Source organism: Musca domestica, unplaced genomic scaffold (genome assembly GCF_030504385.1).
Source record: "Musca domestica strain aabys unplaced genomic scaffold, Musca_domestica.polishedcontigs.V.1.1 10, whole genome shotgun sequence".
NCBI classification, from domain to species: Eukaryota; Metazoa; Arthropoda; class Insecta; order Diptera; family Muscidae; genus Musca; species Musca domestica.
Genome location: NW_026712115.1, coordinates 10,405,022 through 10,428,728, shown reverse-complemented (window position 1 = coordinate 10,428,728; position 23,707 = coordinate 10,405,022). Strand labels below are relative to the sequence as shown.

The 23,707-nt window shown below is 34.6% G+C and overlaps 2 protein-coding genes across 3 annotated transcripts in view; both read left to right on the top strand.

The window, feature by feature from the left end:
* The window catches only part of LOC101900135 (protein late bloomer), a 35,320-nt gene that overhangs the window by 5,573 nt on the left and 6,040 nt on the right, over positions 1-23,707 (top strand). The gene's annotated exons all lie outside the window — the stretch shown is intronic.
* On the top strand, positions 8,090-11,565 carry LOC131804033 (uncharacterized). Of its 2 annotated transcripts, none has more exons than XM_059126265.1 (5): positions 8,090-8,400; positions 10,476-10,561; positions 10,632-10,864; positions 10,944-11,097; positions 11,169-11,565. In XM_059126265.1, exons 2-5 carry the CDS (start codon positions 10,480-10,482, stop codon positions 11,282-11,284), a joined length of 585 nt encoding a protein of 194 aa, XP_058982248.1. In that variant the 5' UTR covers positions 8,090-8,400; positions 10,476-10,479; the 3' UTR covers positions 11,285-11,565. The 2 variants fall into 2 exon arrangements, with proteins under 2 accessions (XP_058982248.1, XP_058982244.1); XM_059126261.1 differs by having other exon boundaries at positions 8,090-8,460.

Here is a 23,707-nt window from a genome sequence, read left to right as displayed (position 1 = left end):
GCAATTACAATAACATTTATATGCGATGTTTTCTTATTAAAAGCCACCGTTAATAAATACTTATTAACTTAATATTAGATGTATTACAAGCCATGTTCGTTTCAGGCCGCGACGATAGTTCTGGATGTGGAACAATGAATACAAGCTCTTTGTATTAACAATTACTAGCCTAAAAATCGCCAATAGTATTGTAAATCCAAGGCTGGTCATAGCTTCATTTGTATTATCTATCATTTGTATTATTTATTTATTTATATTTAGTTTATTGAAATTATGTCGTATGAAAATTGTTTACAAAATATTCAAATTCAGTTGAAACCAAAATGCTGATTACGATAATGTGTGAGCAAAATTTACCCATAACGGAGCAACATATTGCACATGTCTTTATTCCAATTCTGACAGTACAATCCATACAGATGTGTCCCTTTTCCCAGAATTTCTCAAACTTAGTCTACCTCGTGTCCATTAAGTCATCCTGAAATATGCATTTTCGAGCGTCGACACCTTTAGTGGACATCAGTGCAAACATTAAGGACTATATGTACCTATGATAAAAATTGGGAAATCTTAAGACTCTTTCATGAATCCATGTCAACTTTATTTTTCTAAGAATTCCAATGGTACAATAATATAAGGCAGAACAAAACAACCTCCTCACTACCATTTTTCTTTCTTTCAAATCATATACACTGTTTTTCCATGATTCTGTATTATTTTGAATAAAAAAGGAAATTATTTCAAATTCAGTTGCAACAAACCTACATATTTTATGTAAAAAATGTATAATTTCAATTTTGTGGAAAACGCTAAATATTTCATTCATCTTTTATCTGGTTTCCCCAATATTATAATATTTTAGTAAAAATCTTTAAAATTCCGTAATGTCGATGGCACCGATCTATTTCTACAGTGGTTGGTATTTTTTGGGAATCTGAAATATCAAATTTAAAAAAAAATGACTAAAACCACCAAAATACCAAATATTCGGAGGTACCTCTATATGGGATATTCAGGGTGAGATAAAAAAAAACTGCAACAAAGTAAAACGCCATAATTTGCACCTTTTTTTAAATTTTATTGAATGAAAGCAAAAAATGTCGGAAATAGCATCAAATTTTAGAATAAGTTTAGATTTGTTAGAATTGGTCACCTTTGGCACGAATTATGGCCTTCAAAGGCCAATAAAACCGTCACACGCTGTCCGAATGTGCGGTATTTTGGCCCATTACCGGCGAAGCGTTTGCTTGAGGCGATCGACACTTTGGTATTTTTTAGTGCCAACCTTGCTTTCCAAAATACTCCAGACACAATAGTCCGCACATTTTTGTGGCCATTGTGCGCTGGAAATGAAGCGAGGAACTTCATTTTGTAACCATTCTTGGGTGGCGCGTGCTGAGTGCGATGGTGCTGAGTCCTGTTGAAATGTCCAAGGTCTCCGGCCAAAATGTTTGCATGCCAAGACTTTAATACACCCTCCAGAATATTTTCGCGATAATATTCGGAATTTATTCTGATGCCACGATTAATACGAGCGTAGAGCAACCATCGGCTTTTATGGCGGCACACCATAACCATGGCCGGCTTTTGAGTTCTAGTGGCCAACCGAACGCGCACATTTTCATCTGACCTCTTTGGCAAGTAAACACGATCATTTTGTTTGTTTACAAACTGCTGACAATAAATGTTTTCTCATCGGAGAAAACAAAATTCAGCAGTTCACCACTTTCGGCCAAGCGAGCAACTCTTTGGCTCTTTTGAGTCTATTTTCTCTCTGTTGCGGTGTAAGTTCTTGCACTTTTTGAAATTTCAATGGCTTTTCCCGGAGTTCATTTTTCAATATTTATCGAATGGAATATTGCGATATGTTCAGCTCACAAGCTATTTTTCGGCCGCTGCGACACGGGTTTCGATCAAGTCGCTTCTTTACTTTTCGAACCATTTTTGCTGATCTTGCTGTTTTTTTCCGTCCACTTCCTTGACGTCGGGCTACGCTACCAGTATCATCACGGTAACGAGCGATGGGACGAGACACAAAAGATTTATTCACATTTAAATGCTGGAGTGCTCCAACGATAGCCACTTGTGGTTTTCCAGCCAAATATAAGGAAAGCACACTATCAGGCTTGAATTCCATTACGAATAACTTTTTTCAGCAATCTGAAGTTAGTTGTGGTTTTTTCATCTCACCCTGTATAGAGGCATTTCCGAAACTACTACTACCACTATGTACTATAATTGTTTATAATAATATTGACACTTTCATTAAGTTTCTCCAAAATTATACAACATTGATAAAGCCTTAGCTCTTGCAGTTACCTTGTAATAATAATACCATTATATACCACGATTTTTCATAATCGTGCTATTATTTACTTCTTTTTTAAAAACTGTATAGATTGAATACAATTAACCACACCGTCAACTTATCAAATGTATAAATCTGCAAATTTAAACAGTGAACCGCACTCATTAAGCTGTTCCTAAACACTTCCTTCATTTCACTCCAAAATGACACACCATTTTGTGTAGTGGCAAACAAGCATTCGCAAAGCAGAACACACAATTAATGGTGTCTTAAATTCTCATTTATGTTTAGAAATCAAGATACACATACATTAATTATGCCAATGACTTTAATTGTTAATTAAATTCGAGACTGTTGAAATGTTAAAATGTTTAACAAATAACAAAAAGTATTTGTTCTGGACATTTTCATTCTTTGTACAAACACATTTTTTATTTCTGACATAAGAAAGCACAATTGTTCGCTCGTCAGACAACACATGGTCGCAGCGAGCTTTAACAGCTGAAGAAAAAAAAGATTTATTAATTTTGGTTTACTTTTTATACCAGAAATGCAATGATTCCTTTTTTATTTCCCAGATTTTTTTTTGTATTTGCCCAACGATGAAGTCAGAAAAGTGCGCTTAAAATACCACACTCACGATCTGCCAAGATGACTGCATATATTTACACTTTTTGTTCCAAGTTGGATTACCCGATGGAATAGTAAACAGATTGCTCATTAAATTGTGAATTGCCATAGCATTTCATTTCATTTTGTTTTGTTGGTATGGCTTTTAACAAATGGACTTGTAGCGCGTATTTAACCACTTTTATAGATAATGCTCAAAAGATTATTGTTTATTCTCTATGGATTCGTCAGAGAATGCAAATTCTCTATATGTAGCAAAAATTGTACACATATTGTTCATTTTTTTTTTTGGATTGATGATGTTTACAGCCACATTTGGTCAACTCGTTTAGTATCCTAAAAATTTAAAATCATATCTTCTCTTATAAACTGCATTATAATTTCGTTATTTATAGCCAAAATTTACTATTTATTCACAGGCGTCCAAAAATGAGTCATTGAATATATCAGCAATGAACCTCGCTCAGATTGCCTAAAAAGTTTAGGCATTACAGACAGCGAGCACATTCAATAGAGTAAACACGTTAATTATACAAATTTTAAACTCCCTTGACCTAAAATTAACAGGACGTACTACATTTTTCCGTTTGCTACATAGAGCTATTTTTGAAGCCAGTAACGTTTAATTTTTTTAAATATATATTTTTTTAAGTTATAAAAAAAGAGAAAGGTTTAGTTTGTTATACCTTCCAAAAGTTTGCCAAGCATTTTAGACCTCACAAGTCAATGGTACAATAAGGAGGAAGAAGAACTTCGAAAAACTACAGAAATACACCTCTGAGGCCATCCCCGCTTCCACGGATTTGGTAACATTTTGCATTGAGCATTCTATCTTTCTTTTACCTATCGTATAGCCCCCCATAAAACACTCACTTCGGATTTTCGATATTTTGACGAAGTCACATTTTTAGGGATCCTTAAAACTCGAAGTTACTCAGAAAACTGACTACAAAATTTCAAGGTTTGGTATAGCCACTATATAACTGGTTTAAAAATTGAATCTCAATACTTTTATTCTTATATGGAAGGTACTTACATTTCGGCGCGACAGAAGTTTTTTGTATTTTTTAAACCCCTTTCCATTTTTATACCCTCCACCTTGGAGAGGAGGGTATATTAACTTTGTCATTCCGTTTGTAACATCCTTGAATATTCGTCGTAGACCCCATAAAGTATATGTATTCATAATCAGCATAAAATTCTAAGTCGATTTAACGATGTCCGTCTGTCTGTCTGTTGAAATCAAGATACAGCCCACATGATTTGACGTAGAGCGCCAAAATTTAGCAGAGCAATTTGTGTTGTGTCTAGGATGGTTGGTATTGAAAATGAGATATATCGGTCCATGTTCTGGTATAGTTCCCATATAACGGTACCTCCCGATATTCGGTATTTTGATGATTTATGCCACATTTTTTCACGGATTTGTCTAAAAATTGGTATTTGTGGGTCATAGTTCATGTGGCGAAGCATTGTATGTATAGGTCCACGTTTTGATATAGTCCCCATATAACGGTTCCTCCCAATATTCGGTATTTTGATGATTTTTGACACATTTTTTCAAGAATTTCTCTGAAAATTGGTAGTTGTAGGTCAAAATGGGTCCCAGTTCGTGTGGCGAGTCATTGTAATTATAGGTCCACGTTTTGGTATAGCCCCCTCCCGATATTCAGTAATTTGATGATTTTTGCCACATTTCTTCACGGATTTGTCTGAAAATTGGTATTTGTAGGTCATAATGGGTTCTAGCTCCTTTGGCGAAACATTGTATGTGTAGGTCCACGATTTGATATAGCCCCCATATAACGGTACCTCTCGATATTCGGCATTTTAATGGTTTTTGCCACATTTCTTCCAATGTTTCCTTTACCCTATTATTACAAGTTTGGTCCGGCCGAACTTAATGTTTCTTTTTATTAAATTTATTATTCCATTTGTAACAGCGCGAAATATAAATCTTAGACCCCACAAAGTGTATATATTATTGAGTAGCATAAAATTCTATGCCGATTTAGCGATGTCCGGATGGTTTTGGTAAAGCCCCCATATTACTGTGCATCCAGCTATTCGGTATTTTGATGATTTGTATAAAACTTTTTACCGAAAATGTTTCAATTTTGGAATTTGAAGTTACTAATGGGTACTACAGCCTTTGACAGAAACGTGCATATGCAGGTCCACGTCTTCGTATAGCAAACATATAACGGTATCTTCCTATATATATTCGGTATCTTGATGATTTTAGTGACATTATCCGCTGGAATTGTTTCAAGTTTCGTATCTGAATATTATAATAGTCTTTGACAAAAAATGCCGTCGTGTGCCGCCGTTAGTCATTACCGAGTAGTAAGACCATAAATTCTTTTGCTTTTAATTTTTAAGCTTTGGCTTCTGGTAATCCATTTCATTGATGATCAACTGAGAATGAGAAAAGGCCGTTTACTTTTTCCAACTATCGCAAACTTAATGCAAGGTGAACTAGTACAGTTGTCTGATTAGGCCCGTGACTACGTTTTGGGTAAAAACCCCTACAAAACCTGAAGTAGTACAATTTATTAGAAAACAGAAAGTAGACAAATTTTCGATGCCAGTAATGAAAACACTGAAATTTTCTTCGAGTTCTAAATATCGCAGTACGATTCTGGACAATCGCTTAAACTGGGACAAAATTGGTATTGGAAAAAGCTGGGGTCTGGAAAAGCATTGAATGTACGTCACAGCGGTCATACATATTCTGACCTATGGGTGCTTTGTCCTGATGCATGCGATCGAATTCAGGTCACTCATGTTCAAATTAACCTCCTTGTAAAGAGCCACGTCCTTACTGATAACTTTAAGTCTCAAGAGCACTCCTTTGTCCGCATTGGACGTGATATTTAACACCCAGCCATTAGATATATTGGCAGAAGATACAGTCAAATTACCTATAAGCTATTAATTCAGCCAATTCAAACAGGCTCTCATCGAAGAAACTTGTAGAAAATGACGCCTGGAAACTGGTTGCAAGGTATCTATGGCTATTTCGCACGCAATTTTAAGGAAAAAAAACCTTTCCCAACTTTCAATTATTAAGTCTGATCTATGAATCGCGGTAGCCATATTTACTGGCCACTGCAGCATCAGATATCTAACTACTATAATTTATGTACAGACAACGAAGATGTAGAGACGATTAAACATCTACTACGCAGATGTCCAATGCTGTCCAAAAGAAATAGGCTGTTCGGTAGGTGGGATATATAAACTCCAACGTTCTTCTCAGACGTAGATTCCATCATCATTCAGAGGTTTGCTAAAAGCATTTCATGGTTAGACAAGCCTACGTATAACTACAGTTTTTTATGTAATTCGAAACATTTTAATCGTAATTCGCAACATATCATTTGTACTTCGAAAAAATAATTTTTAATTTGTAAAATTCGATTTGCAATTCGAATTATTTTCTTTGAAATTCGAATTGTTTCACTTGTAATCCAAATCATTTTATTTGTTATTGGAAAAAAAACAAACATGAAACCAATGCAAAAAATGCGATTTTTTGTTTCGAATTTCAAATGGAATAATTCGAATTACAAATTGAGTAATTCGAATTTCTAATGAAATAATTCGAATCAAAAATGAAACAAATTCGAATTACAAATTAAATAATACGAATTAAAATGGACTTTTACGAATTAATAATGGAATTCTCGAATTACAAATGAAATGTTTCGAATTACATCTGAAAAAGTTGTAGAAGTCACTATTTCTTTTTTCATTCCCACTTTGTATCTTTTCTATCATTTCTAATTCTCGTTTTTTGAATGAACACAATGGACTAATGGTCTGCAAGTGAAGCATACCTTCCCTAAGTTTATCCCAGATTAACTCGGCATACTTATAATGCAGAAGTTTGTTTTTTAACATTACCTCTTAACACGGGTTATTAGGCTCATATAGCTTCCAGTGCTACAAGTAATGACACCACATACCCTTTGCATTACCAGTAAGCTAAAAGATAATAAACTATTTCTATAAATTTACAAAACAAATTACTCACTTTATGATTCCAAGTAGTGAGTAACGGCGGCACAAAATGAGCTTGTCACCACGTATGTGGTGATAAAATACTACTCTGATTCAAGACGGTCTCTCGTTTTTACAAATAATAAGAATACAATATATTTCCTTATTTTGAACGGCGTACTATGATTATAAGCAAGCTCTTATGAACGAAATTATTTGTAATGCAGAGGATAATACGTTGCCTTGTAATGCATGCGATATTGACGCCGGTGTATCACCAAATATTTGCTGGACTTTAATCTCATCATTGCATTCCTTAACAGAAACTTGACTAAATCTTGGCACACTTTGTATGTATACCTTTGTCGACCGAAAATTCTTTCCCTCAATATTTGGATAGTGTCCAATTTAATTATATAAATCATTCAACATTTTTACCCAAGAAATATTCCACATACATATATTATGTAGTGCCAAAATATATTGTGTTTCATAAGGGGGAGAATAGATAAACAGTTGATATTGTATTTTCGAATTTATTTTTTGTCGATTTCTCAAAAACTTGATACCGGAATTTATGGCAAGATATTGATTTGGTTTCATATTAATTAACCATTATTGTGTGATAAATGGTTTTTATAGCGGCGAAAGAATTTTGTTTTGATTGTTAAATGGGTGATCTGATATATATGAACATGATCAAATCTTTTTCTAAGAAAATGTTAGAAAATGCATAAGAATTCAAGAGATCCCCTTATTTTAAGAATTTCATAACAAAAATATTTCATTATAAAATGTCTGAAAAGTAACATTGTGCCCAGGTGTAAATCCCCTGAACATGTCCCTATTTACCCTTGTGTGTAATTTGAAACGTTTTCTTCACGTGACACTTGCCCACCTGTCGTCCCACTACCTTCCCACCCATCTGCCATTTATGTCGATTAAGTGATGTTCGAGGACGACTTTAAAACTAATTTTATTTACATAAAAAAAAACATGTTGTGACTTATCCTTCTTTTCTCATGACCCAAATAAACAAACAGACACAATAACAAACAAGTACACGCTCACAAGGATGTGACATCACCTCACCTCACCTTCGGCTGGACAAGTTGTTCAGACAGCTAGACAACTGGCATACCCAGTAAAAAATATTTGGAGTAATCCTCAACCGAGCAATAGAGGAGTAATGATTTCTTCATCCATTTGGAGTAATAAGCGAGCAATGTATGAATTTTGTTTTGCCAAAAAATTCCACGAAGTTGGAAAAAAATTGATGTCTCGCCTTATGCTCCAAATGGATCAATAAGGGATGCATCAAAGCATTTTTGGCATGTTTTTTTTTGTTTGATGTAACTGTTGTTTAACTGTTGCTTTCGTCATGTTCGATTATTTCTTTATGGTTGTCCGTCCATTTGCTCAGTTTTCTTGTGTCCGTCTGAAGTGAAACACGTGTTGTAAGTGTAAATAAAGTGTAATTAAAAAAATTAAAAAAGTGTAATTAAAAAAATCAATTGGTAAAATAATGTGTGATAATTTTGTTTCTAAACGTCATCTTAGACGGCTTGTAAAAAAAGAAATTGAAAATTTCTCAAATTGTACTCGGCAGACTCTTACTGATCAGGAACTTTCGGCACCTATAGAAATTAATCAGTCATCAAATGAGGGTAGCCAATCGGAAAACTTTAATATTCATGACGAAATGAATCCAAATGATACGAGTTTCAGCAGTGAAAAAAAAGATTGTATTGATCGGAAGCTTGCTTCGTGGGTAATAAATAATCGCGTTTCCAACGAATGCTGTAATTCGCTTCTTAGCATTTTAAAAAGTGAAGGTATTAATGTTGCACTATGCAAGGAAACATTGTTGAAAGCGTTATATGCAGAAAACTCTTATTGCCCTAATGAGAGCCCGTCAATATCACAAATGCCACCAGGTGAATATTTTCATTTTGGATTAGAAAAAGCGCTGATGATGCATGGCCAATACTTGCTGTTGAATGCAAAGTCCGAATTACTTCTTGATGTATTTGTGGATGGAATGCCGCTTTATAAAAGCTCATCAACGTCATTATGGCCAATCTTATGTTCTTTCTCAGAGTTCAAAAACTCACAACCATTTTTAATTGCTACTTATATTGGTAAATCAAAACCTCCGGATGTAAAGGATTTCTTAAAAAGATTTGTGGAGGAATACATCTATTTGAAAAATGAAGGTTTTAAAATTGGTGATAAATACTTTACACCCAAAATTAGACTTTTTGTTTGTGACACACCTGCAAGGGCTTTTTTAACCGGTACAGTGGGACACACTTCTGCGCAAGGATGTTCGAAATGTGAGCAAGAAGCTTCATATAAAAATAAGAGACTAAATTATGCTATAGTACCCGGAAATGCCAGGACTGATGAAGCTTTCCTAGCACGAAAAAGTCAAGCATATCACATACAGCAATTTCGTAGCGAAACTCACCCTTTGGAATTATGCAACATTAAGATGGTCACACAATTTCCGCTTGACACTATGCATTTGATTGACCTTGGAGTGTTTAAAAAGATGTTGCGTTTAATTTTACAAAACAAGCATACAAAATCAAAGTTAAATGTAGCGGAAATAAATGAATTAAATCGCAAAATATTGTATATTGCGAAGTATACCCCAAAGGAGTTTGCTCGAAAAGGTAGACTATTTGACGAGGTATGCAGGTGGAAGGCAAAGGAATTCCGGCAAGTTGTGCTTTACACGGGAATAATTATTTTTAAAAACATATTGCATGAGGATTTATATACACACTTTTTACTATTACATACAGCATATCGGATGGTTTCGTGTCCTTCAAATTGTCATAAGAATTTGCAATGCGTTCAACAACTAATGGAAGCTTTTGTTGCCGATTTTGCCTTGATATATGGAAGTGATAAGATCAGTTATAACGTGCACAATTTACTACATTTGGCGAAATGCGTGGAAAACTTTGGAAATGTAGAAAATTTTTCATCATATAAATATGAGAACTTTTTGCAAACCTTAAAAAAAGATTGTCGGAAACCATCATACATTAGCCAACAGCTAAATAATCGATGCATGGAGCGGCATTTGCTTTTGAAAACAAATGATCCTAAATTCTTACCACTTGGGCAAAAACACAGAAACAACTTGTTTATGAGATACAAGTTCGACACATATTTCTTATCCGGAAAATCTCCTGACAATTTTTGCTTCACTATGAGTATGGTTCCAATTAAAGTATATGGTTTCTTGGTAGATAGCGGCGAAGAATACGTAGTCGGTAACGCATTTACAGATGCAGTAAGCTTGTTTCAGTACCCAGTGGACTCTAAAAAGTGTTTAGGAATTTGTAAGGCGAAAACACTAAATATCCACCGAGAGAAAATTAACATGCGTGACATATATTGCAAGATATTTTGCGTACCTGATGGGGAATATTTTGTATTTATTCCTATTCTACACCACTGTCAAATTTAGTAAATACTAATATTTAAACTATATTTAAAACTATTTTTCTACCTTAAGAACCATGAATTTTAATGCGAACATATTCCAAACTCAATCAGTTTTTACGGATGAAACTGTACAAAGCACACCGAATAATGTCGCAGGTAATGTTAACTCATAGCTCTTTTTATATTTTTTATCATAGTAATTATTTGATTTTATGTTCATTTCTAGAAACAAACAATGAAACAAAAAACACCAATAAAAAATTGGAAAACAAAATTGATCTCCTTCAAACTGAAGTCGAAGCTTTAAAGAAAATTATGTGTAAACAGACAATTTTGTTAGAACAGGTCGTTAAACACATACGCCCAACTAGCAAGGATCTCAAAATTTTTCCAATAAATTCACTAGAGGAATTAAATTCGGCAGAACAATTAGTTAATAACGAGCCTGAATCAGAAGTGGTAAGCCAGAGTTTTTAATGCATAATTTAAGTGAATTTGGTACTAAAAGCTAATTATATTTATCTTTAATTATTTTCAGATATCATATATGAAACTAAAATTTGGCAAAGACAAAATAGAAAAGGCGTTACATGCAATGATTGGTGACAATATTTTGCTTCGGGTAAATTGGGATGGAGCTAAAAATAAGACAGCCATAAACAAATATCGGTTGTTTAACTTTTTTTATTTCGGTAATAGCTTGATTTTATAACGTGTTTTAAATAATATGTACATGATGTTTATTTTTCCTTTATTTTTGCAGAATCACTCAGAGACACCTACGAAACTTATCCTGAATTTGAAAAATCTTTTAAGTTGGCCTTTCGCAAATGTAAGGCAACATTTTACCGGCAAACCTACAGCCTAAAATCTAAATAAATAAAGTATTTAATATGTTTTTTTAATTATAAGAAATTATAGTACAAAAATGAATTATTTGTTTTTTTTTCGTTAAAAATAAATGATAAAATATATATTCTTTATTTTACTCTTTTCTTTTACTTCTTTACTTTCTTTTACTCTTTCAGGAGATAACAAAGATTACTCCCTTGATTCTCCTTTCCGAGATCAAAAGGAGTACTCCCTATATGCTTTTTCAGGAGATAACAAAGATTACTCCCTTTGTCCTCCTTTCCGATATGAAAACGAGTACCCCGTCTATGCTCTTTCAGGAGATAACAAAGATTACTCCCTTTGTCCTCCTTTCCGAGATGAAAACGAGTACTCCGTCTGTCATCCAATGGGAGCTCAAAAGGAGTGCTCGCCTCCTAGGACATGCAATGTTAAAAAAGAGTATAAAATGCAAGAGAGTCGGAGATTTAAGGAGTACTCCATTGCTCGAAAAGGAGCGTCCTACGATTAATCGTTGGATGATCCAATTTTTTACTGGGTACAGACACAGACACACACACACTCACTTTTGATTCACTCTTAGCCATTTAGTCAGCGCGTAAATAAATAGAAACAAGTTGCACGCATTCGGTTGACCTGCCCCCCAGCCGATAAAAGTCGCTTGTTGGTCGTGTACAATGTAACATCTGATGACTTCATGCCGCCACCACTACCTAAAATTAATGACTGCCGACAAAAGTGGAATATCAAAAAAAAAAAGCACTAGCAACAAAACATTACTGTTTCTCTACTTTTTATATTTCACAAAAACAAAACAACAACAAAGCGAATATGTCATTTCAAGTTTAAAATAATATGTTATGGTTATTAGCTAATGCCACCAAGACACAATAAATGGCGAAGAGGAAAAGCAAAACACGAATGTCTCGAATGATTGAAGGAAGAATTTTTAGCTAATAAATTCTCGAAATAATAAATGTGTTTAATGGGGTAATGGTTATGTCTGTATGTTTTTACTGTTTCCAGATGCACACATAAGAGTGTTCCGAATGTTTGGTGGCTATGAGATTTTCTTAGATTTAGAACATGCGTTTTTTTCGTAATTTTTCTTGTTTCTTGTTTTTAATTTTTCTTTAAAAAGTGGACTACTTATTGCCTGCTTTAGGTGATTTAAAATTAAATTTTTCACAATTATACTTTAAACTCGGTTGCTTTATTTTGTGTAAAAGCCGTTCCTGGCCAAATGCCAATTTTGGTAAATACTACCTATATATTTTTCTAATGAATAATTCGAACGTCGCTAGAATTAAAAAAACACACTTCTGACCATTACATTGATGCTTATTTCATTGACGAATATAGGCAGATATCTAAAATATAGCAAAATATGTGCCAGAATCAAAATTTTAAAATATGCTATTTGGCTCCTATTAGCACAATATGGCTCTGGTAATGTTTGAACGGATTAATTTAATAATGACAACAATGACCTTAAAACAGGAATTTATGTCATTATTTGTAATCCGTTAAGAACCAGACTTGATATTTAGAATAATCTTTTAAGTAGTCAAATCATGTATCCCAATAAAAGTAAATAAAAGTTTCGGATCTACAGAAACTTTACTGTAAATTGTTGTAGGGTATCCCATAGTCGGTCCTGAAAACCAAACTCGGCAGTTCACCACTTTCGGCCAAGCGAAGCAAGTCTTTAGCTCTTTTGAATCTATTTTCTTTCTGTTGAGGTGTAAGTTCTTGCACATATTGGAATTTCAATAGCTTTACCCTCAGCTCATTTTTCAATATTTGCCGAATGGAATATTGCGATATGTTCAGCTCACGAGCCATTTTACGGCCACTGCGACGCGGGTTTCGATCAAGTCGGTTCATTACTTTTCGAACCATTTCTGCTGATGCTGCTGTTTTTGACGTCTGGCTACGCTACCAGTATCATGGTAACAAGCGGTGGCACGAGACACAAAAGATTTATTCACATTTTAATGCTGGAGTGCTCCAACAATAGCCACTTGTGGGTTTCCAGAAAATATAAAAAAATCACACTATCGCGCTTTAATTCCATCACGAATAACTTTTTTTTGGAAATTTCTCACCAAAATGCTTTTGCACACTTGTAACTATACAATGAGCTGTCACTGGAATAATTTTAACAGCTGTCGAACGAGTGGTTTAGAAATGACAGCAGTCTGAAGTTGGTTGCGGTTTTTTCATCTCACCCTGTATATAGGTCAAGTTTTCTTGCAGATCCTATACAACGACACCTCCAGAGATGTAGTATATATGTTTATGAGTTTAAGCCACATTATTTTACGGAAATGTCTTAAAGTTGTTTTTTGATGTTTAAAAAAGTCATCATTTCCTCCAACTGGATATAATCAATATATGTCCACGTTTTCACACATCCCCCATGACTGTACATTGATATTTTGACATTTTTGAAGTTTAGTGTCTCATTTTTACAAGAAATTGTTTTAATTTGGTACTTGGAGTTCATTACCACCTCTTATGACAGATAAAAGCTACACAGGCCCACGTCTTTATTTAACCCCCATATAAGTGTACTTGCCGCTATTCATTGATTTAAGAGACAGTGTACTAACCGAAGTTGGTTTTTGATTTTCGCATTGGGCATTACCTGTTATGTCGGAAATCGTCTATACGTTTCCGTACAGACCCATATAACTGTACCACTCGATATTCAGTATGTTTGATACGGCCAAAACGTGCCTCACAGAAACTACGGGTTTAGACCCTAGGTCTCTTTGGACCAAATCCGTTTCAGGATATTTGGAGTCGATCTAGCGATGTCCTTCGGTCCGTCTGACTGGCTAGTGCGCACGATAACTCTCCAAGGTAGTATCCGATTTGGTCCAATCATGGTGAATCGTAATATTATTATCAAACTTAAATCGATTTCGGAGATGGGTAATATCGGTCCACTCCCTCTGGTACCTTCCCCACAAAAGCAAAACATTTTCAAAAAAAAAAGAATATTTTACTGCACAGAAAGAGAAAGGATTATCCGATTTTGCTCCAACTTTGCAAATCCTAATATTTGCATTAGTTCTAGGTCCGGTGCAAAAATGGATAATATCGGTCCACTCTATCAAGTACCTCCCCCACAAAAAGGTAAAATTTTTTGAATAATTAAAACTCTTATAAAAAGTGATTAAAGAGCCTGATTGTCTTTAAATTTCACAGATCCCAATATTTTTATTACCCCAAGGTCTGGTGTTAAGATGAAAAATATCTTTCCACTTATTACCACTTTGACCTGCTCCAGGGTCAAAGTTTTGAAAAACCAAAACTATTATAAAATCTGAAATAAGCATTTGGTTCTTTTTATATTTAACACATCCCATTATTTCTACTAACACAGGATCTGCTGTGAAGATCGGATATATCGGTCAACTCCTTCTGGTAACTCCCCCTCATAGCGTCAAAACTTTTAATATCCATAAATTAAAAAAAAAAAAACGCTAAATTAACATCTGGTCCCGTTCAGACTTGGTAGATCTGAATATTTCTATTAACACAAGATCTATTATAAAGATGGTACAGATCGGACCATTTATTCTGGTACCTCCCAAAAAAGGGTTCAAGATTCTGAAAAAACGCTTAAAAAGCGAAATAAGCATTCAACGCTCTTCAAATTTCACACATTCAAACATTTTTGCTAGCACGAGATCTGTTGCTAAAATGACCCCACACAAGATCACAATTTTCAATACTTTTATCAGTCATAACTTGCGAAACAAGTCAGCGATTCTTTACAACTTGCTATATCTAAATACTTCTCTCAACCAGAAACCGCACATTGTTCGATATCGATCCACGATATTGTTTATCCCCAATGGAACAGTACCTCCCCATATTCGGTATTTTGATGATTCCAGCAACATTTTCCAATGAAATTGTCTAAAAATCCACACAGATGTTTTTTCCAAACATTTTACTCCCTGGAAGAGAAATATCTACATAGGTTAAAGATATCGTATAGTCCACATACAATGGAACCCCCCGATATTAGATATTTTGCGATTTTGCGGAGGAGTTGTTTGAAATTGCGCACCTAGAATTCGTAATGGGTAATATAGCCTTTGACAAAAAATTGCTTATGCAGGCCCAGGTCTTCGCGTAGCAACATTATTCAAATTTCGTATTAAGAGTTCGTAATGGGAACTACAGTCTATGACAGAAAATTGTCTATGCAGCTCCAGGCCTTCGTAAAAGCCCCATATATCAGTACCTCCTATATTGGGTATTTGGATGATTTTAGCTACATTATTCACTGCTTTTTTTAAGTTTAGCATTTAATATTATAATGACTAATGACAAAAGTTGCCTATGCAGGTCCACGTCTTCGTATAGACCCTAATTTTTGCTATATTCGGTTTTTTTAAGATTTTAACAGAATTTTTGGCGAATGTTATCTTTTTGAAAATTTCCAAATTCGTTTCAAATGGTAGAGGGTATTCAAAGTTTGGTCCGGCCGAACTTACTGCTTTTTTACTTGTTTTATATTAGACATCACTTGAATTAAATCTGTCTAATATTATTTAAATCAGACTGCTAAAAATGCAGGAACAGAGTCCAACTAGACACGATCCTGAATGCTATTTTTGCAAGTTGTTGAAAGATTTCACCACAAGTTAATTTGTTTAAAATTTTTAAATGATTTCATAATCTGGATTTTCATGACTCAGCAACAACAAAATTTGGAATAGAATTCGATTACAAGTATGTAAATACAATTTCCTTTATGCTGACACATTAAAAATCTCATTTGGAAATTTAAACAAAAATGAAGAGAATTTAAAAATTTATGAGGTCATAAAAGCTAATTGAAACTAAAATAAAAAAGAAGAACAACAATAAATGCGATTGGCTTTTATTTGTTTACCTCCAGCTGTGACTAATTGATTTTTGAGTGATTTTTTCAAATCTTTATTTAATTATTCAAGTGAGCTGAGAATTGAGAGCGAAACAAATAGGTATAAACATTTGACATTCAAGCGTCACAGACAATGACACCCCCCAGAAAAAATGGCAATTGTTTTCACGCAATGCTAGGCAGAAATGATTTATTGCATACCTGTTGAAGTACCCCCTCTAATTAACCATTTTTGGTTTTTCGAAATGATTTGAAGTGTGAAATAGGCCATCATTTTGAAGTAGACAATCGTGTCAGCTATTCTTTTAATTGCCAGTAACCGAATCAAAACTATTTAGTTGTCAAGTAAAGTTGACAGCCTACAAGTAATTAGTTCTTCAAACTACAATATTTTCAAAAAAAAAAAAAAACTGAAAGGAAATATGTTAACTTCGTCTCCATTGCAAACAATTTGTTGGGTGTGATAACAAAACAAACAAGTGCGAAATGATAAATAAACATAACGCATCTTTTCATTATCTTCAACTTGTAACCATATTTCAGAAAAAAAATAGTCTAGAGTCATTAACTTAGATATGTTTTGGGGCGCCAAGCCCCTTGAAATTACTGGAATTTTTTGCGGGATTGCGAAGAGGAAATGTGTAGTACATTTATCTTCGAGATAAGCTGTCATAAAAACAGGTGTGAAGTCATATAAATGGATAGTAAGACATTGTAAACGTAATAAGATGTAGGCATTGTTTACTCACACACAAAATAATTGTCCCAAAATATGTGCGTACTATACGGAGAAAAATATGAGCTGTTGTTTAAAACAAAGCAAAAAAAAAAAATGATGTCTTGTTCTTCCATAAAAATTTTTTTTACTGAATTTGTCTATTGAACGCAACGCAGTTTTCCATCAAGTCGACTGACGACCGACCCACAACAAAACTGAATGAAGCTGATTTGGTTCGAATAGAGGAAAATGAAAAAGTGAGCTGTAGGAAATATGATAGCTCATATAGGTATAAAGAAGTTTTTTGAATCAATCGGTTAAAAAGTAACAATAGTATGAGAAGGTACTAGAAGAAATGGATCGTTGCATTGAGGTAGATGTGGAAAGTTCTTCAATAATTGGTTTCTAATTATATTAAACGACACAAAAAATAATTACGAAAAAAAAGTTTACATCGAAAATGACCAAAATAAAGGGGGGGGGGGTGGTAAATCCTCTCTCTTCCACACTTTTAGAAATTTTCGGATTAGAATTACAGGGTGAGATAAAAAAACTGCAACAACGTCAAACGCCATAATTTTTACATTTTTTTAAATTTTAGCATCGGAAATAGCATCAAATTTTAGAATAAGTTTTGATTTGTTCGAATTGGTCACCTATGGCACGAAGTATGGTCTTCACACGGCCAATGAAACCGTCACACGCTGTCCGAATTTTGCACTGCGGTATTTTGGCTCATTCCCGGCGAAGCGCTTGCTTGAGTTGATCGATACTTTGGTATTTTTATTCCAGACACAATAGTCCAACGGATGGTGACCATTGTCCGCTGGAAATGAAGCGAGAAACCTCATTTTGCAACCATTCTTGGGTGGCGCATGCTGAGCCCTGTTGGAATGTCCAAGGTCTGCGGTCAAAATGTTTGCGTGTCCAAATATACTCCAGACACAATAGTCCAGCGGATGGTGACCATTGTCCGCAGGAAATGAAGCGAGAAACCTCATTTTGCAACCATTCTTGGGTGGCGCATGCTGAGCCCTGTTGGAATGTCCAAGATCTGCGGCCAAAATATTTGCATATCCAAGGCTTTAATACACACTCCAGAATATTTTCGCGATGTCGTTTAATACGAGTGGAGAGGGACTATCGGCTGTTATGGCGGCCCACACCATCACCATGGCTGGCGCTTGAGTTCCTTGTGGCCAACCGAAGGTGCACATTTTCAGCTGACCTCTTTGGCGAGTAAACACTATCATTTTGTTTGTTTACAAACTGCTGGACAACGAATGTTTTCTCATCGGAGAAACCCAAATTCGGCAGTTCACCACTTTCGGCCAAGCAAAGCAACTCTTTAGCTCTTTTGAGTCTATTTTCTTTCTGTTGCGGTGTAAGTTTTTGGAATTTCAATGGCTCTTCCTTGAGCTGAGTTTTGAATTTTTGCGATATGTTCAGCTCATGAGCAGTTTTCGGCCACTGCTACGCGGGTTTCGATCAAGTCGCTTCTTTACTTTGCGAAGCATTTCGGCTGATGTTGCTTTCCACTTCCTTGACCTCGGGCTACGCCACCAGTATGACGGTAACGGGCGATGGTACGAGACACAAGAGATTTATTCACATTTAAATGTTGAAGTGCTCTAACGATAGCCACTTGTGGTTTTCCAGCCATCACGAATAACTTTCTTTCTGAAAAATTCTCACCAAAATGCTTTTGTACGCTTTTAAACAATTTAATGACAGCTCATTGTAATAATTTCAACAGCTGTCGGACGAGTGGCTTAGAAATGACAGCAGTCTGAAGTTGGTTACAGTTTTTTCATCTCACCCCGTATTGTCCGATTTAGATAAAACTTTGCACTGTGACTTTGCTTGCCATATATAATAATCCAATATATAAAATAAATAATAACTGGCCAAATAAATTAGATTGTCTTCACATTAAAGCCGTAATAGCACTCTATAAAAGTGATATTCGATACAAGATAACAGATACAGCAAAGAAATACATTTGCTAAAGTACGTCGAAATCGGTTCAGATTAAGAAATAGATCTCATATAATCTGATGTAAATCATATCCTAAATTTACTACGTTTATCTAATTAGATTGTACGGCAATGTTCTGAAAACAATAACTTATATGACACATATATATATTTCATCCGATTTAGAAAGTAGAAACAAGTAAAAAAACATTAAGTTCGGACGGGCCAAACTTTTAATACCCTCCACCTTAGGGTAAAAGAAACATTAGAAGAGATGTGGCAAAAACCATTAAAATGCCGAATATCGGGAGGTACCGTTATATGGGGGCTACAACAAAACGTGGACCTATAATTACAATGTTTCGCTACACAAACTAGGACCCATTATGACCCACAAATACCAATTTTTAGACAAATCAGTGAAAAAATGTGGCAAAAACCATCAAAATACCGAATATCGGAATGTTCCGTTATATGGGGGCTATATCAAATCATGGACCCATGCATGCAATGTTTCGCCACCGAAGCTGGAACCCATTATGACCAACAAATACCAATTTTCAGACAAATCCGTGAAAAAAGTGTGGCAAAAATCATCAAATTACCGAATATCGGGAGGTACCGTTATATGGGGGCTATACCAAAACGTGGACCTATAATTACAATGTTTCGCTACACGAACTAGGACCCATTATGACCCACAAATACCAATTTTTAGACAAATCAGTGAAAAAATGTGGCAAAAATCATCAAATTACCGAATATCGGGAAGTACCGTTATATGGGGACTATACCAGAACGTGGACCGATATATCTCATTTTCAATACCAACCATCCTAGACACGTCAAATAATGGCGCTCTATGTCAAGTAATGTGGGCTGTATCGTGATTTCAACAGACAGACAGACAGACGGACATCGTTAAATCGACTTAGAATTTTATGCTGATTATGAATATATATACTTTATGGGGTCTAAGACGAATATTTAAGGATGTTACAAATGGATTGACAAAGTTAATATACCCTCCTTTCCAAGGTGGGGGGTATAAAAAAACCTCCGTCAAATTTAGTGGAAATCGATTTAGATTAGCATATAGATCCCATAATGAATTCAATAACCATCATAGTTCCAATAATAGCATTTACACAAATTTTTTACGGCTTGCTCTGTTAAATATGAATAGCGCTGTAGCACATAATAAAGTTGGCCCTTCCCTCCTTACTGGTTTGATTTATTGCCATATTGCAATAAGAAACGATAAAATTTTAATTCCTTTTCCAATTCAATTTCAAGTTTAAAAAGTTTGAATGAACTATTCGGCTTGTCGGCGGCTCAGCCTATGGCCAATTATATATGTTTGCGAGCGAATGGTATGGGTTGTATTACTTCCAAATATTAAAAATAACAGTTCTCTTTCAGTTCGTTGTCCTTTTCTGGACTCTTAAGTTAAATGGCATCAATTATTATCAAAAATGGAGTAGATAGACTTATTATTTTGAAAAAGATAATATATATTCAAAAACAAATTATTTATAGATGTTATATTTTATGAATTGATAATTTAAATAATATTATTCATTTTTTCCATTAAAATGAATTATTAAACAGACATTTCTTATACAGAAAATATTATGTATAGAGTGACTTGTTGCATTTGTCATTAAGTGATTCTGGCAGAAACTAGCCGAAGTTTCAGCGTTACATTTAAGTATTTATTGCCCATCTGTAATATCTTCTAAAAATATTTCTCTATATAAACTTTCACAATATTCAGATCCCTATTTTCTTTCCAATTAAGCGGGTTTTCAAAAATTTTCTAAAATAAATCCACCTTCTTTTCGCCATTCATAGCGCTCATTTACTCGACGTATGGCAATGATAATCATTCACAAATTGTTAATTAGATCTTCTCTAATACATTCCAATGCTCAACATATGTCAGCATCATTTATTAAAAATTGTCAATAAATATTTTTCAATTAACTGCAATAATTTGAATGAATGAATGGACGAATCTTAACCATTGTCGTACGGAGGCCAAATGGGGTCACTCACACAAATGCCATGATGTGTGGTGTGGGAGGCAGTAATTGTTCGCTCAGATGTGGACAACAATGGCCACCCAATGCATTGTTGTGCAGCGCCACACAGCGAGTGATTCATTTCGTGGGTGCTTTGATCGACTGACTGACTGACCGACTAAACGAAATTAACATTTTGTGTCCGGTGCAAAATGAAAAGAAGTGATTCAATTTTGAGCATCTCCATTTATGTGAAGGACGGCGAAAGACAGACACAATGTTGTTAACAACAGGAGATGAGTTTTTAATCGAATTATGAACTAATGGCGTGGGACCTACCTAATCGAAACATGCAGGTATTGTAATAATGAAAACAAAAAAAGATTGTGATAGTGAAAATGGTAAGAGTATTGGGGATTGTCGCTTACAAGAAAATAAATTAGGTTTTATATGAAGGAAATCTTGTTTAATGTAAATAGTAACAAGATAGGTGATGAAAATAAGCTATAATGAAATTAATCTCATACATTTTTGTTTGAAGAGCTTGAAAGAAAAATAATTAGAGATTTTTGATTAAAAATTTAATTTGCTGTTCCTCATTTCGTTCCAGAAAAAATTGTATTGAATTGTTATTAGAGCCTCGTTTCAACACAAATATATTTCAAACAAAGGCTATAGACGTTCGGGGCCATGTGATACCCTACAGGCTAGTTCTCCAATTTGTTTGATAGGATCTTAAAAAAATGTATTTAATTCCAATTTAATGGTCGGAATTTAAATGTCTTATGGATCTGAAATCATTATTTTCCACAAAACTACGTACGCTAGAAGAAAAGTTCATGTCTGGTTCTCTTCATTCGCATTGGAGGGTTTTCTTATAAGAGGGTATTAAATATTTGACTGACAATTTCCCTTTATATACGCCCGCTGTCGTTCTAACAGGATTGCTGAACAGTATTCAAAAATTTTGATACCTGTGGCTTGTGGAGCAACTGCAAAATCAGAATTTTTTGGTTTTTAGTCCATCCACTAAATATTTTGGAATCATCTCAAAATAATAAGCTTCTTTTATCGACGAAATAGGAGGGTCCTTATACAACATTGTGTGGTACGACTTATATTTTTGGCTCAATTAAACACATAGTGGTGTGGGTACAACAACATGTTCGTATGATTTTTTACGGCTTTCATTCGTCATCAAAATGGTTCGAAGTAGTTCAATGACGACATTATGAAACTATCTTTGAATCGTCTTGTTTCCTGTTGTGTGTTACAAACAAATGCGCAAAAATTAATATCATTTATCACAGAGAGGCGTAAGGTAAATTAATTGTTATATATGGGAGGAATACTATAATGTTGATAACTTTTGACAGGGATGTGTTGCGCTGAATAATCTTGGCACTAGGAAAAAATGACTATAAATTTATATCACGGTGTACAGATCTATCATCAAATAAATACAACACGTGTCTCATAATGAAATCAAAAAATTAAATTGATCAGATGTTCATCTAGTTGTCTCCCTCATATGTTCTCTTCGATTTGTCGATCGATCTCAGGGAAAGGTTCATTGTGTTCTCTTTCTTGTGGAAGACATCTTATTCCTCCACAAATAAAACCTTGTGCTGAAGAATCCATTGCCCTTACTTGCAGATGGCGATGACAACATTTCGTTGCTCTACAGCTTTGTAATGGTATTTCAGAATTTTTATCAAATATTGGCCATTTTTGCAAACTGAGAGGCTTTGTCATCCTTCAGCAAAATAATACTCGGAATCATCCCCTTTATAAGAGGCATTATGGCTCGTGGTAAACGCACGTTAAATATATTATGTAAGTGAAATTAAAATTACAGTTTAAATCATTTATGCAATTTATTTTAAATTTTATTGAAATTGTTTAAAGAAACACGTTATGGATCAGCACTGTCCACTGGATAGCGACATGCAGTATTTCGCTGTTTGTCTAGTTTTTTTAAGAGACCTAATAATTTTCGTCGCTTCTGCAAAAGCGAAGGTCTACATTCTCCTTTGTGGCATACTGCTTCTTTGTCTTTAGGCTTGGCATTCTGCCCTTCTAATCCTCTTCGCCGCATTGTCTGTGTATCCTCTCATTTAATCTTTTCAAACTTTTCGTCTTTTAAATCTTTAATACCAAAATCATCCAAAGAGAGAGGGTTTACTCTAAGAGTGAAATCGAGTTAAAACAAGTAAAAAATTATTTTTATAAGGAATTAGGAAATTTTCAAAGAAATAAAATCCATTAAAAATTCTGTTAAAATCTCAAAAATATCGAATATCGGAAGGTGTCGATATATGGGGGTGTACGATATTGTGAACCTATATAGACAAATCAATTTCTCCTTGTGCAAAATTTCAGACAATTCCGTTGACAAATGTGGCTAAAATCATCAAAATACCGCATATCGGGAGGTACCGTTATATGGGGGCTATACGATATAATAGACCGATAAAGCCCATCTTGACCTGCCTGCAGACTAAAGACAAAATTGTAGCTTCCCATCTTAATTCGTTCTGACTGTAGCTTGATTAAAACAGACGGACGGACGGACAGGGCTAAATCTTCTTAGAATTTTACGCTGATCAAGAATATAAATACTTTGTTGGGTCTAAAATTATTATTTCGATGAGTAACAAACGGAATGACGAACTTAATATACCCTCCAAACTATGTTCGGTGGAGGGTATAAACAAGTTTTGGATGCTGATTTGAGTGTGTGATGAGAAAAATAGCCAAAAAAAGAGGATGGTGGATTTTGTGTACAAAAGCAACAACAATATCATATTATTTGAGGGAAC

Bases quoted from the DNA above. Each gene is read 5' to 3' on its own strand.
- LOC131804033 (XM_059126265.1), top strand. From the start codon at position 10,480: ATGAATTTTAATGCGAACATATTCCAAACTCAATCAGTTTTTACGGAT. The intron at 10,865-10,943 runs GTAAGCCAGAGT...AATTATTTTCAG, and splicing joins ACGAGCCTGAATCAGAAGTG to ATATCATATATGAAACTAAA. The intron at 11,098-11,168 runs GTAATAGCTTGA...TTATTTTTGCAG, and splicing joins GTTTAACTTTTTTTATTTCG to AATCACTCAGAGACACCTAC.